This window comes from Leptopilina boulardi, unplaced genomic scaffold (assembly GCF_019393585.1).
Source record: "Leptopilina boulardi isolate dan_hultmark-lab unplaced genomic scaffold, ZJU_Lbou_2.1 LbouV2_59, whole genome shotgun sequence".
In the NCBI taxonomy this organism is placed as follows: domain Eukaryota; kingdom Metazoa; phylum Arthropoda; class Insecta; order Hymenoptera; family Figitidae; genus Leptopilina; species Leptopilina boulardi.
In genome coordinates this window covers 1,015,604-1,031,216 of record NW_026138004.1, presented here as the reverse complement: position 1 = coordinate 1,031,216, position 15,613 = coordinate 1,015,604, and the positions used below count along the sequence as shown (strand labels likewise).

At 24.2% G+C, this 15,613-nt stretch overlaps 2 protein-coding genes and 1 long non-coding RNA gene across 7 annotated transcripts in view; 1 reads left to right on the top strand and 2 right to left on the bottom strand.

Annotated features, from left to right (window-relative positions):
- LOC127290319 (ATP-binding cassette sub-family G member 1-like) overlaps nt 1-15,613 on the top strand; it is a 62,485-nt gene that overhangs the window by 12,379 nt on the left and 34,493 nt on the right. The window lies entirely within an intron of this gene.
- The window catches only part of LOC127290331 (uncharacterized), a 192,293-nt gene that overhangs the window by 148,977 nt on the left and 27,703 nt on the right, over nt 1-15,613 (bottom strand). The gene's annotated exons all lie outside the window — the stretch shown is intronic.
- Nucleotides 868-13,755, bottom strand: LOC127290326 (uncharacterized). Of its 3 annotated transcripts, none has more exons than XM_051318824.1 (5): nt 13,492-13,754; nt 2,392-2,493; nt 2,208-2,297; nt 1,230-1,316; nt 868-1,134 (listed from the first exon to the last, which is right to left on the bottom strand). In XM_051318824.1, exons 1-5 carry the CDS (start codon nt 13,619-13,621, stop codon nt 1,028-1,030), a joined length of 516 nt encoding a protein of 171 aa, XP_051174781.1. In that variant the 5' UTR covers nt 13,622-13,754; the 3' UTR covers nt 868-1,027. The 3 variants fall into 3 exon arrangements, with proteins under 3 accessions (XP_051174781.1, XP_051174783.1, XP_051174782.1); XM_051318826.1 differs by lacking the exon at nt 13,492-13,754 and adding an exon at nt 2,578-2,836; XM_051318825.1 differs by lacking the exons at nt 868-1,134; nt 1,230-1,316; nt 2,208-2,297; nt 2,392-2,493 and adding exons at nt 11,888-12,104; nt 12,200-12,286; nt 13,122-13,211; nt 13,306-13,407 and having other exon boundaries at nt 13,492-13,755.

The window sequence follows — 15,613 nt, the reverse complement described above, 5'->3', positions numbered from 1 at the left end:
TTAAATGATAATTAGTTAATTAATTAATTAATTAACTAATTATTAATCTTCATTATTATTGTTACATTATTATTTTTACAATTTTTTATAATTGCAAAAAATGTTTAAATTATTGACTCAAATAAAAAAAACAAGTAGGAGGTCATTATGTTCATTTCATAAACATTTTCCTTCCTTATTGTGTGAAGAAAAAAAATTGCTTCCTCGTGGAGAAAACAATAAATTTTTTTAATTTATTTAATTGATTCAAATTGATTTTTTTTTAAACATTTCGAGTTGAAACATGTTTTAAGTCGCTATTACATTCAGAACTATGTATATAACTTCTACAAAAGTTTATGAATTTTAATTTGTCAATAGGGGTTTTTTTTTTGTTGGGTTATTCATGTTCTTTTCAATGACAAAAAAAATGTTTAACCTTATTTTTAACAATTGGGTGTGCGAGAAAATATTAAAAACAGTGCAAAAAAAATCGATTATTTTATTTTTAAACCCAATGTTGTCCCATTTTTATATTTTATACAGTTTTGTTAAAAAAAAATCTCAATTTTCTAAAAAAAGTAAGAAAAGAAATTTTTAAGACGGAATAAGAGGTTGAAATTGAAAAATAAGGGTTAATTTTTGTAAAAAATTTTGTTTGAAAAAATGAAAAACTCTTATTGACAAATTAAAATCCATAAAATTTTGTAGAGAAATTATACGAATTTGAAAATAACGCAGTGTTAATTAAAAACTCAAAACTTCAATCTCCATTTACTTTTTATAATTTTTAAGAAAATAAGTTTATATTTCGAAATTTTGTTACTTTCATATAGGACAACAATTTACTAAAGTATCAAGCCTAAAATCTGTTTAATTAAATAAACATTTTTCACTTGGAAATAATTTTATTAATATTAAGATTCATTTAAATACATTTTTTGAATTAAACATTTTTCACATTTCTGTACTGTATCCCATGTAAATTCACTAAAAGTGTTATCCATATTACTTTAAACTTTTAACTTTTTTTTTTTACCTTACTTTATTACTTTACCCTTATTCCTTTAAATATATTGTCTTTTTTTGTAAACACTTCCTCTGTTATAGAATTACAGTAGTAAAGATGATTATTACCCTCTTTAATACATATTTCTGCAATTCGAAAGAAATAAAATTAAACTTTTATGTTGTAATTTACTGTTAATTATTTTTATTACATTGGTTACATTAATAAAATCCTTAGTTACCTTCCGCCTTCTTTTTAGAAGTATATACTTCACCCTTTCTTCCCAAACATATATAACGCGATTCCTTTTCTTTCACGATGCATTCCGCTAAAAAAATTTATTTTATAAATGGACATTTAATTTTTAAATAATTTTGTAAATTTTAATATTTACAATTTGAACAAACTTAAATCACTAATACCTATGTCCAAAGATCTAGAATAATGTATGTAAAATTTTTAAACTTTTACAACATATTTTTTAGGATATTAGCTTTAATTTGCTTTTTTGAAACTTCAAAATTGTTTTGTGTTTCCTGCAATATGTTAAAAAAATGTCCGAGCATGTTTTACTATACAACTCAATAGCGAGGTGGCGAAAAATGATGATCGACGACTGAGTTGTAGTAAAACATGCTCGGAAATTTTTTTAACAAATTTCAGGAACCACAAAACATTTTTTAAGTTTCAAGAAAGCAAATTAAAACTAAGATCTTAAAAATTAGGTTGTAAGAGTTTAAAATTTTTCCAAACATTATTCTAAATTATGCTGGGAATTAAAAATATTAATACGAAAGTAGGAAAATTGGATATTTTTTTCTTTAACTCTTTCCGATGTTACAATCGCTCCAAAAAGTAAAAAAAAAAAATATAAAAGTTCTTGACATACATTCAGAAACAGAATTTTATCAGCCATCTAAGTTTTAAGTCTCTAACTTTTTTCTAACTTAAAATATCTTACTTTAAAGTCAGCATCAAATTTACACTCTACGCACGTCAAGCGTACCGACAATTTTTGACGGTACTGTATATTTAAAGAAATTTTTTCAATTTTAGTTTCTATATGTTTTTTGGCTTGTTTGTTCTTATGTAGTTTATTTTTATAAATGGTGTATCAGAAAACTCGATATTAGAGCGAATGCAATTCGCACTTGGCGAATATAAAATATTTTTATTTTTAATAAATATATCATAAGTTAAAAATAAAATCAAATTATACCTTCAATATCTTCCCTTTTTTCTAAACCAATGTGAGATAAATATGTGTTACAGTAGTACCGACCAGAAGCACTCTTTCTAATACATTTTTCTGCAATTTGAAAGAAGTAAAATATTATACTTTTATTTAGTAATTTACTATTAACTATTTTATAATATTATAGTTTAAGAAGATCCTTAGCTACCTTCTGCTTTCCAAAAATCGTCAAATCGTCGAAATCCTCCTATACATGTAAAATATATATTTCTCGAAAGCAATGAGTGTAGTACACTTATTACGCATTTATCTAAAAAAAATTGAATTTTTATTTTATAAATTAATATTTTATTTTACCTTTTGATCACCAATTAAAAATCAAACAAAACTTTACCAGCAGCTTTACTTCTCTTATGGAAACTTTTTATACCATAAATCAAATCCATGTCATCACCAGAAACTAATTGATAATTATTAATAATAATATACAAAATGAAAGAAATTACAGAAATTGTTAGTTTCATGTTGAATATTCAAATCTATTTTTGTAGATATAATTTTACAAAGTATAAAACAAAACTACAAAAGTGTCGTCAGAGAAATTTATTTCTGCGTTGTAATAATTTTTGTATACAAGTAAATCTATAGTTGAATTGCATTGCGATTTATACTGTAGATACTTTTTTATAGTTTTTTTTTGTAAGAATTCATGTTTTTTTTATCGTCAAAAAGAACGGCATAAAAAAATGTTAGTCATTTCATTACAAAATAATCTCCAATTTCTATTTCCTACACGGAGAAAAATGAAAATTGAGATTTTGAACTGAGTATAGAACAATTTCAACAATTTCAAATCGAATTTCTCTCCGTGTAGCACAGTAAATTTTTTTTATAGAATAATGGATAATAAATATTTATTTGAAAATATGAAAATATTTAAAGAACCTAAATTAATTTTTCATTTTATTAAATATATTAATTTCAGAAAACTTCCAGACATAAATTGCGAAAAACCTTAACAGTCATCAACATATGAAGCATTCTATTTCTCTGAATCCACTGAAAAGTCCATTACAATCTTTAGATGGAAGAAACTAGAGAATCCAAGCTTTCTTCTTAGACAATTTTCAACAAAATTGCAGATGACATGTTTTGAGATATCAGTACTTGTTTTTAAATACAAATTAAACTAGGAAATAATTATTTTAAAAAAAGCTTATTATTATCTGAAAGCTTGAGAAATTCACTATTAAAAGCATTATTTACATTTTATATTTAAAGTTTTTTAAATAAAATAAATTATATATGAAAAGTGCTCAACACGCGATAGTCTTTTGCAGGTGGTACGATTTGAAATAGAATGCCTCATATAATAAAATTTTAAACATTAAAAATAAAAAAAGATTACAGTTTGCTTTTTCATATAAAAAGTTTATGTTTGTCAATAGTTTTCAATACATAATTGCTTTAAAATTTAAATAAGAATAAATATATTTTAAAAGAGAATCATCGCAAAATTTATAAAGTAATCTTTGTAATGATCTTTATACATTAATTTTACACAATCAATTAAAATTTTGTCAAGATTAATATAATTTTAAACATATTTTTAAAATAGTATTTTTTTATTTTTTCTGTAGTTATCAAATGTATAAAATTTAATTGGATTTTTAGTGGACCTTGTCCATATTGAAAATTCAATGTTATATTCGCGATATAATTTTTATGCGCGTGGATGATTTAATTTATCTTGTAAGGAAAACAATATTTTTTTGACATTTTTATGAAACAAAAAATATTCTCTTTCCGGGTTTGATAATGACAATCTTTTTACTTTTTAAATCTGATATATACGAAATATAACCCTATTATAAGCAAACACGGAAAATGCGATAAAAGTTTTTATTCACTATTATTAATCAATTAAATATGTTATTAATTACAATACTCTCTAAATCTGAATTAGTAAAAATGTTTACTAATTTAAATTAGTGACTCACTTTTTGCTTTAGAATTAGTTAAATTTTACGAATAAATTGTACTTAGTAAAAGTTACTAATAATTAGTAAAATTTTACTCATTCAGAAGCAAAATGTGAGTCACTAATTCAAATTAGTAAACATTTTTACTAATTCAGATTTAGAGAGTAAATGGATTTTTAATAAATAATATAAATTTTAAATAATCATTTTCACCACAGTTTCATGTAAAAAAATTACTAATAATTTAAACATTTTTACTAATTTTAAATAAGTGATTTAATTTTTATTAATTCAGATTTAGATTAATTTATTTATATTTTTTCAATTAAAAAAAAAAAAAAAAAAGAAACCATCTAATTTGATATTTTTAACAATGAGATAGTTTTGATAAATTAGTATTTCGCTCGGATATCACAAACCCGTCTTTTAACATAAATTTAAAAGAATAAGCTCACGTCATATAAAAAGAAAAATTATAAAAAGCTATCAGACGTGAAAGAAAACAAAGAATTAAACATTTTCGTCATCTTTTCAAACAAACATTCTTCAGTGTTCTTAAGTATATTTTGTATGTATATGTTTAATTCATTATTTTGCTTTATGACATGTTTTTTTTTTTTTTGGTTTTTTTTTTGTTTTAAATGACGTGAGCTCTTTCATTTAACTTTTATGTTATCAGTACCGAAAAGAATATTCTAAAAAAGTAAATATATTTTTTCTCATTTAATTAATATTTCAATAAAATTTATTCTTGATTCAATATATATTTTACTCTCAAAATAAGAATATATTTTACATACGCAATGTATAAATGTTTTATTTTAATTAAATTTGGAATATATTTTTATTATTGTGTCTATTTTTATATTTATTACTTTCAGAGCGTATAGGAGAGCATTCCATGTCAAATTTTCATTCAAAAATTATTTTTTATTGAAATAATTTTTTTTCCAATTTTTTTTACATATATATATATATATATATATATAAAAACTAAGAGAACACTTTTTTCAAAGCTAGGGCAAATTTTTAAAATATTCGTCATTTTATGTATGTATTTCTTTTTTTTTGGTCCATAACAAAAAAAATACTTTTTTCCTAATCAAAGAGCATCAGATTCACTTGAATTTGGGTCGCTGCTTACGAATTTGATGTCAATTTTCAAAAATTCAAAATGGCGGATCCAATATGGCGACCGAATTTTTAAATTTTCATCGAATTTATTTGAAACCTGTTATTTGGGGGTTTTTGGGGTCCGCTGATTACGAATTTGAAGTCAATTTTTTCAAATTCGTAATCAGCGACCCCAAAAACCCCCAAGTAACAAGTTTCAAATAAATTGGTTGAAATTTTAAAAATTCGGTCGCCATATTGGATCTGCCATTTTGAATTTTTGAAAACTGACATCGAATTCGTAATCAGCGATCTAATAAACCGCCGAGTGACGAGTTTTAAGCGAATTCAATCAACTTTTTAAATTTCGTCCGCCATATTGGATATGCCATTTTGAATTTTCAAAATCTGACTTCAGATTCGTAATCAGCGAATTATAATAAACAGAAAAGATTACAAGAAAAAATTATATAATTTTCCTACTTTCGTACTAATGTTCTTAAGGGGTTACATGGGTTTTGAAGGCCAGAAAAAGCACATTTTTTCTAATTTTTTGTTATTACACAGAACGAATTATTTTATTGAAACTTTTACGCATATAAAAATGTATCATCTACAGAATATTTTCTGAAATTTATATTAAAAATGATTAAATTTTGAGCCGTTGAGAACTGTTTAGCTGAGTTTCAATAAAATAATTCGTTCTGTGTAATAACAAAAAATTAGAAAAAATGTCCTTTTTCTGGCCTCCAAAACCCATGTAACCCCTTAACTCCCGGTATAATCTAGAATAATGTATGGAAAAATTTTAAACTCTTACAACATAATCGTTAAGATTTTAACTTTAATTTTCTTTTTCTGAAACATATTTCAGGAGCCACAAAACATTTTTTTAAATTAGAAAAGCAAATTAAACCTAAAACCATTTATTTGGCATAAAAAAAATTTCAAAATTCGAGGTACAAAATAGGAAATATTTTATGGACATAAAAATTTTGAATGTTGCTACATTTTCAAAAAACCTATTCGAGATTAAAACCAACTGTGCGAGTGAAATAATTCCATGAAAGTTTAGCTCGTTTTTAAGTTAAAAAAAATCTCTCATGAATTTCATGATTTCTCGTAAAAGCTCCACAATATAATAATAACGAGGCGCACAAGATCTGAAAGTTAGTGTATGTCGCTCGTTATAGTATAAGATGACATTAAAGTTGTGCAAATAAAATCAAATAATAGATTTGAAAGTTTTCTTTTAAAATATACGCGTCTCTTTCTTTAATTATTTCGCGTTATTTATTATTTATACTTTGTTGAAGGAATCTACTGAAAAGGCGCGCGTATTCTATTTAATGAGCAACAAAGCACAATTGTATGTTTTCTATGCATTAAATTATAGGAAGTGAACTCTCATTGCGCCTTAACATGAAAATACTCTTTTCACACTCGCACTTGACGGGTCCCGCGTATATTATTTGTCACGCTTGACAGAAGAGGCAAAAAAATAGCAACGTAACAAGCACATCATGAATTTCATTTTCCCAGTTAATATATAATAATAATTTAACAAAAATTTCCTCGGTCATCTCAAAGCCGATATATTATATAATCTTTCGGAGTTAATAATAATAATAATAATTATTATTATTATAAATAATAATGATAATAATAATTCAAGTACAAATATATTACATATGATGTATAAAGTTTATCTTCCGCATTGCAATTAATGCACTGTCAGTAACTAGTTTGAGGTCAACGCATTTATGTCTGTACCTATATATTATATATACGATTTCTTTATGCGTACAAAGAATCTTTATACTCTTTGATAAGTATTGCGTGATAATGAAAACCGAAGAAATTTGAAAAAAATTTTATAAATGTTTATTTCCATTTAACAAGGTACTATTGTGCAATATGATAAGCGATTTATATTTAATTTTCTTGGTAATTATTTTCATATTATACAAAGACAAAGAACTTACGAAAATTAGATGAAAAAAAAAAATAATACGAGGAATTTATGCGGAAAATATTATTACACTCTTAATTATACATGTTTTTATGTAAACATATTTATTAATTAATTTATCTTTTTTTCCTCTTATATATATGTCGTATATTTTCACATATTTTTTTAATGTTATAAAATCATTACTTATCAATTTATACAAAGTATAAAGTCATTTATACGCATAAAAAATGGTATACAAGATTTTGAAATTGAAAATATCATTGCGGAAACTATTTTAGAATACTGTATATAATGCAATTTATTTTTAAGGACGTTTATAACCCGGGAATGCAGACCTATAGAAAAAAATATTTATTTGATATTTAAAAAATTAATATATTATTATTAATAATATTCACAAATATTATTAATACCAATATATTAATTTTTTAAATATCAAATAAATATTTTTAATTCTTTTTATTTAGTATTTATTTTGTACTTACTGAAAAAAAAATTTATTTAATTCAAATACTTGATTACTTGACTATTATTAAATAAATATTTACTTGAATCAAATAATTTTTATTTGAATTAAATAAATTGTATTTGAATCAATAATTTTTGTATTTGAAACAAATACCATTTAATTGACTAAAATGAAAATTATTTTATACAAATAAAATATTTATTTGATAATAATCAAGTAGCCGATTATTTGAATCAAATTTTTTTTTCAGTGCATAAAATTAGAATAAACTGATAATAATTTGTAAATAATTAAATTAAAAAATTTTTGAAACAAAATGTCACAGTACTGCCAATTGCTAAAATTTTTACACCGGAATAATATCAAAACATAACCTCAATAATGGATTTACTTAGTTCAAGAATTGTTATAATTAACTGGTCCATCACAATTCTTGAACAGAGTAAATTCATTATTGAGGTTATGTTTTGATATTATTCCGGTGCAAAATTTCAGCAATTGGCAATACTGTGGCTATACTATGTACACAGAGAGAAATAATTGGTTAGGCTATGCTAAGTATTGGATAGGGTAGCATTTTTTTTTGGGCTCTATAGCGCGATCAAATTAGTTTGCTGCTGCAACTATTTCTGTTGCATACTCTCAAGTTGGATACTGTAACAAATTTCGATAGCTAGTATATACATTCCGTTGAATGCCTCATCCATCTCTCTTGCGCACAGTTACCTTTAATTTTGTTAGTACAACTATTTTGATTGGTGGGATATCTATCCCTTTTTTAATAATATTTAGAAAAAAATAGATTTAATTAAATAAAAATATCTTTCATACACGATACGATAATAAAGGTTTTTTTACTATAAAAACAAACATTTACATGACCGGATATGAAATTTTTTTATTTGATTCCATTTATATAGTCACTTATATGGTAATTAATAATTCATTTATAGACATCAGTGAAATCAATTTATTCAAAAATAATAATTTTTGAAAATAAAGCTGTTTCTCTCACACGATAATTTGATAAATGATAACACAAGACATGCTGTTTACATATCAAGTCATTCGAATGAAAACTTTCTTAAATGCTATTTTTACGAAAAGGAAATTCTTGTGAATGAAAATTTTGAGAAAAAGAATTTCTATTAAATAACATGCATAAAATAAATACAATGATAAATAAATAAAATATGGGAAATAATGATGATCCAGAAAGCATGTGCAGTAAGGTTAGAGGTTAGAGTCAACCATTTGTATATTCATCAAGGATAATAAAAACTTACCTCGAAATGTTTTGATTAAAAAGTCTGCATGCTCCGGTGCAACGACTTGTAGAAATTTTATTGTGCTTTCATCCATTTTTTATCACAATAATTAACATGATTAACACTTTTCACGAGACGCGACGATATGAACCGTCATTACAAGCGCGGCATCCATATGCAATTAACACAATGCGCTTGCGCGTCACATGACTTACCGGTATGCTCCTCAATTGGTTGCCTCAAGCAACTTGGTTGATGACGGTGGCCTACTACAAGCTAGCATGCAATATCCAATTCAAATATAAATTTTAAAATGATAATGTGACCAACGGTGATGGTTGATATATCATTTTAGATATAGATGTTACAACAAATTCTCTGTTATCCAATAAAAAATGAATGCATTAGCCAACCATTTTTCTCCGTGATACTGTCAGCAATCAGCGCTGTACTAACCTTAATAACGAATTTTCAGCTTCAAGGAGATTCTTTCAAACTAAATAGCCCTCGGAGATCCCTACTTTCAAGTTAAATTTCCATTCAGAAAATGTGAAAAATAACCGTAAAAATAGACCGAGTTCTAAAAAGTCTGTGTGAATTCTGTGTCCTTGAAGATAAGATACCCTTTTTCACTTTTGCCCTTATCTTTAAAGTACCTGACACCACAAGCCATCGAAGATAGAATCTGCAAAAAGAAAAATTAAAATACTGTCAGCGCTGTACTAACATGTAGTTAAATCTTTAATCGGTCGGTAATATAGAAAGCTATAAAAAATTTCATTTCCAAATTTGACAAAAATAACTGTAGCATCGAGATTAAACCTAAAGTAATTGAATAACACAAAAATTTTGAAAATATGACTTATAGTTTTCGAGAACTCGGTGTCGATATGATCGCCAATTTTTTCTGACTAACACAATTATTATTTGCTCAAATTTTCATAAGAAAGAATAGTCATTCAAAAGAATTTTTATTTTACAGAAAGAATTTTTTTCTAGCCCAATTTTCATTTGTTCGAATTTCTATTCTACAGAATACTTAAAACGCCGAATTTTTATTTAACAGAACTTTCATTTGTCCTAATAAATATTTGGTAGAATTTGGAGGCTAATTTTAAAAATTATGATTGGTTAATTTAAAAATTTTGGCACAAATATTTTTTCGAACGGATGAAAGTTCTGTAAAATAAAAAATTCGGCGTTTTAAGTATTCTGTAGAATATAAATGGGAACAAATGAAAATTCGGCTAGAAAAAAATTCATTCTGTAAAATAAAAATTCTTTGACTATTCTGTCTAATGAAAATTTGAGCAAACAATAATTCCCTGACAAATTCAAATTCGGTGAAATAAAAAATATGTAAATTGAAAATTCATTTAAGTAAGAAATCCGTAATATATAAATTTGGTTAAATGTAATTTCTATATTTCAAAGAAATTAAAATGCAGCTAAAAGTAAATTTTAGATAATAAAATTCTGTAAAATGAAAATTCTAATAAAACGCAAATTTTTACTATATATTGTGGTATTTAAACTCTTTCGACTTTTTAATCCAATGAATTATCACTCACATGGGATATTGATTTTTTTAAAAAAAAGTAGCTCGACCACCTGACGGGCATAATTTGTTAAAGTTATTAAAAGTTTTTTTAAAAATAAATAAAATAAAACAGCCCGACCAGTTCTCGATCATAAACAAAGTAGATAAATTGCGAAATTTTGAAAGTTGATTGAAAAATGCTATTCTCTATTTGCACATATATGTGTGTAAAACTCTCGTTATACTCTTTTCCGGCGCAAGAACAATCAACGGATGTTTTCAATTAAATGATTATGTGAGATATTTAAATTTACTTTTTCCTTGACAGCTCATCACTATTATAGAAAATTCTAGTATTTATTTAAAAAAAAATTAAAATTCTCCTTCGTTTTGTACAACTATTAAAATTTTAAATTATATTTTTTACAACTAGAAATAATAAGTTAATTTATTCTTAAAATTAAAAATATAAAAATTGTACACGGAAAAAATATAAAGTAACTTTTACTATTTACAAAAGTAAAATCTGAACTTTACGGAACTTCTGCAAATTTCTGGCGACTTTTGCTTCAGAAATAGAAAAAATTACTATTAAAATAGTAAAGGTTACTCCGGATATAGTAGTTTTTACTATTTACGAAGCAAAAGTTGCCAAAAATGGGCAGAAATACCGGACATTTTAGGATTTACTATACGGAAGTGGCAAAAGTTACTTTATTTTTCTTTTCCATTTTTCACTGTATATAAAATACTCTATAAATTTGTGTTAGTAAAATTAACTAATTTGAATTAATGACTCACTCTTTGCTTTTTTTTACTATCGAATTAGTCAAATTTAATTAATTCAAAGGCAAAAAGTCAGTTACTAATTCAAATTAGTTAAAATTTTTACTAATTCTTTAGAGATTTTTTAGATTTTAACAATTGTACAAAACAACATTTTCATCGCGGTTGTACAGAACATCGATTATTTTATTCTTAAACCCAATGTTGTCCCATTTTTATATTTTATACAGTTTTGTTAAAAAAAATCTCAATTTTCTAAAAAAAGTAAGAAAAGAAATTTTTAAGACGGAATAAGAGGTTGAAATTGAAAAATAAGGGTTAATTTTTGTAAAAAATTTTGTTTGAAAAAATGAAAAACTCTTATTGACAAATTAAAATCCATAAAATTTTGTAGAGAAATTATACGGATTTGAAAATAACGCAGTGTTAATTAAAAACTCAAAACTTCAATCTCCATTTACTTTTTATAATTTTTAAGAAAATAAGTTTATATTTCGAAATTTTGTTACTTTCATATAGGACAACAATTTACTAAAGTATCAAGCCTAAAATCTGTTTAATTAAATAAACATTTTTCACTTGGAAATAATTTTATTAATATTAAGATTCACTTAAATACATTTTTTGAATTAAACATTTTTCACAATTCTGTACTGTATCCCATGTAAATTCACTAAAAGTGTTATCCATATTACTTCAGCAACAAATATATTGTCTTTTTTTTGTAAACACTTCCTCTGTTATAGAATTGCAGTAGTAAAGATTATTATCCTCTTTAATACATATTTCTGCAATTCGAAAGAAATAAAATTAAACTTTTATGTTGTAATTTACTGTTAATTATTTTTATTACATTGGTTACATTAATAAAATCCTTAGTTACCTTTCGCCTCCTTTTTAGAAGTATATACTTCACCCTTTCTTCCCAAACATATATAATGCGATTCTTTTTTTTTCACGATGCATTCCGCTAAAAAAATTTATTTTATAAATGGACATTTAATTTTTAAATAATTTTGTAAATTTTAATATTTACAATTTGAACAAACTTAAATCACTAATACCTATGTTCAAAGATCTAGAATAATGTATGGAAAATTTTTAAACTTTTACAACATTTTTTCGTTCCTGAAATATGTTAAAAAAATGTCCGAGCATGTTTTACTACAACTCAGCAGCGAGGTGTCGAGGTGGCGAAAAATGATGATCGACGGCTGAGTTGTAGTAAAACATGCTCGGACATTTTTTTAACATATTTCAGGACAAAACATTTTTTTAAGTTTCAAAAAAGCAAATTAAAGCTAAGATCTTAAAAATTATGTTGTAAGAGTTTAAAATTTTTCCAAACATTATTCTAGATTATGCCGGGAATCAAAAATATTAATACGAAAGTAGGAAAATTGGATATTTTTTTCTTTAATTCTTTCCGATGTTATAATCGCTCCAAAAAGTAAAAAAAAAATATAAAAGTTCTTGACATACATTCAGAAACAGAATTTTATCAGCCATCTAAGTTTTAAGTCTCTAACTTTTTTCTAACTTAAAATATCTTACTTTAAAGTCAGCATCAAATTTACACTCTACGCACGTCAAGCGTACCGACAATTTCTGATGGTACTGTATATTAAAAGAAATTTTTTCAATTTTAGTTTCTATATGTTTTTTGGCTTGTTTGTTCTTATGTAGTTTATTTTTATAAATGGTGTATCAGAACACTCGATTTTAGAGAAAATGCAACTCGCACTTGGCCGATATTTTTATTTTTAATAAATATATCATTAGTTAAAAATAAAATCAAACTATACCTTCAATATCTTCCTTTTTTTCTAAACCAATGTCAGATAAATATGTGTTACAGTAGTACCGACCAAAATCACCCTGTCTAATACATTTTTCTGCAATTTGAAAGAAATAAAATATTATACTTTTATTTAGTAATTTACTATTAACTATTGTATAATATTATAGTTTAAGAAGATCCTTAGCTACCTTCTGCTTTCCAAAAATCGTCAAATCGTCGAAATCCTCCTATACATGTAAAATATATATTTCTCAAAAGCAATGAGTGTAGTACCCTTATTACGCATTTATCTAAAAAAAATTGAATTTTTATTTTATAAATTAATATTTTATTTTACCTTTTGATCACCAATTAAAAATCAAACAAAACTTTACCAGCAGCTTTACTTCTCTTATGGAAACTTTTTATACCATAAATCAAATCCATGTCATCACCAGAAACTAATTGATAATTATTAATAATAATATACAAAATGAAAGAAATTACAGAAATTGTTAGTTTCATGTTGAATATTCAAATCTATTTTTGTAGATATAATTTTACAAAGTATAAAACAAAACTACAAAAGTGTCGTCAGAGAAATTTATTTCTGCGTTGTAATAATTTTTGTATACAAGTAAATCTATAGTTGAATTGCATTGCGATTTATACTGTAGATACTTTTTTATAGTTTTTTTTTGTAAGAATTCATGTTTTTTTTATCGTCAAAAAGAACGGCATAAAAAAATGTTAGTCATTTCATTACAAAATAATCTCCAATTTCTATTTCCTACACGGAGAAAAATGAAAATTGAGATTTTGAACTGAGTATAGAACAATTTCAACAATTTCAAATCGAATTTCTCTCCGTGTAGCACAGTAAATTTTTTTTATAGAATAATGGATAATAAATATTTATTTGAAAATATGAAAATATTTAAAGAACCTAAATTAATTTTTCATTTTATTAAATATATTAATTTCAAAAAACTTCCACACAAATTGCGAAAAACCTTAACAGTTATCAACATATGAGGCATTCTATTTCTCTGAATCCACTGAAAAGTCCATTACAATCTTTAGATGGAAGAAACTAGAGAATCCAAGCTTTCTTCTTAGACAATTTTCAACAAAATTGCAGATGACATGTTTTTAGATATCAGTACTTGTTTTTAAATACAAATTAAACTAGGAAATAATTATTTTAAAAAAAGCTTATTATTATCTGAAAGCTTGAGAAATTCACTATTAAAAGCATTATTTACATTTTATATTTAAAGTTTTTTAAATAAAATAAATTATATATGAAAAGTGCTCAACACACGATAGTCTTTTGCATGTGGTACGATTTGAAATAGAATGCCTCATATAATAAAATTTTAAATATTAAAAATAAAAAAAGATTATAGTTTGCTTTTTCATATAAAAAGTTTATGTTTGTCAATAGTTTTTAATACATAATTATTACATTAATTTTATACAATCAATTAAAATTTTGTTAAGATTAATATAATTTTAAACATATTTTTAAAATAGTATTTTTTTATTTTTTCTGTAGTTATCAAATGTATAAAATTTAATTGGATTTTTAGTGGACCTTGTCCATATTGAAAATTCAATGTTATATTCGCGATATAATTTTTATGCGCGTGGATGATTTAATTTATCTTGTAAGGAAAACAATATTTTTTTGACATTTTTATGAAACAAAAAATATTCTCTTTCCGGGTTTGATAATGACAATCTTTTTACTTTTTAAATCTGATATATACGAAATATAACCCTATTATAAGCAAACACGGAAAATGCGATAAAAGTTTTTATTCACTATTATTAATCAATTAAATATGTTATTAATTACAATACTCTCTAAATCTGAATTAGTAAAAATGTTTACTAATTTAAATTAGTGACTCACTTTTTGCTTTAGAATTAGTTAAATTTTACGAATAAATTGTACTTAGTAAAAGTTACTAATAATTAGTAAAATTTTACTCATTCAGAAGCAAAATGTGAGTCACTAATTCAAATTAGTAAACATTTTTACTAATTCAGATTTAGAGAGTAAATGGATTTTTAATAAATAATATAAATTTTAAATAATCATTTTCACCACAGTTTCATGTAAAAAAATTACTAATAATTTAAACATTTTTACTAATTTTAAATAAGTGATTTAATTTTTATTAATTCAGATTTAGATTAATTTATTTATATTTTTTCAATTAAACAAAAAAAAAAGAAACCATCTAATTTGATATTTTTAACAATGAGATAGTTTTGATAAATTAGTATTTCGCTCGGATATCACAAACCCGTCTTTTAACATAAATTTAAAAGAATAAGCTCACGTCATATAAAAAGAAAAATTATAAAAAGCTATCAGACGTGAAAGAAAACAAAGAATTAAACATTTTCGTCATCTTTTCAAACAAACATTCTTCAGTGTTCTTAAGTATATTTTGTATGTATATGTTTAATTCATTATTTTGCTTTATGACATGTTTTTTTTTTGGT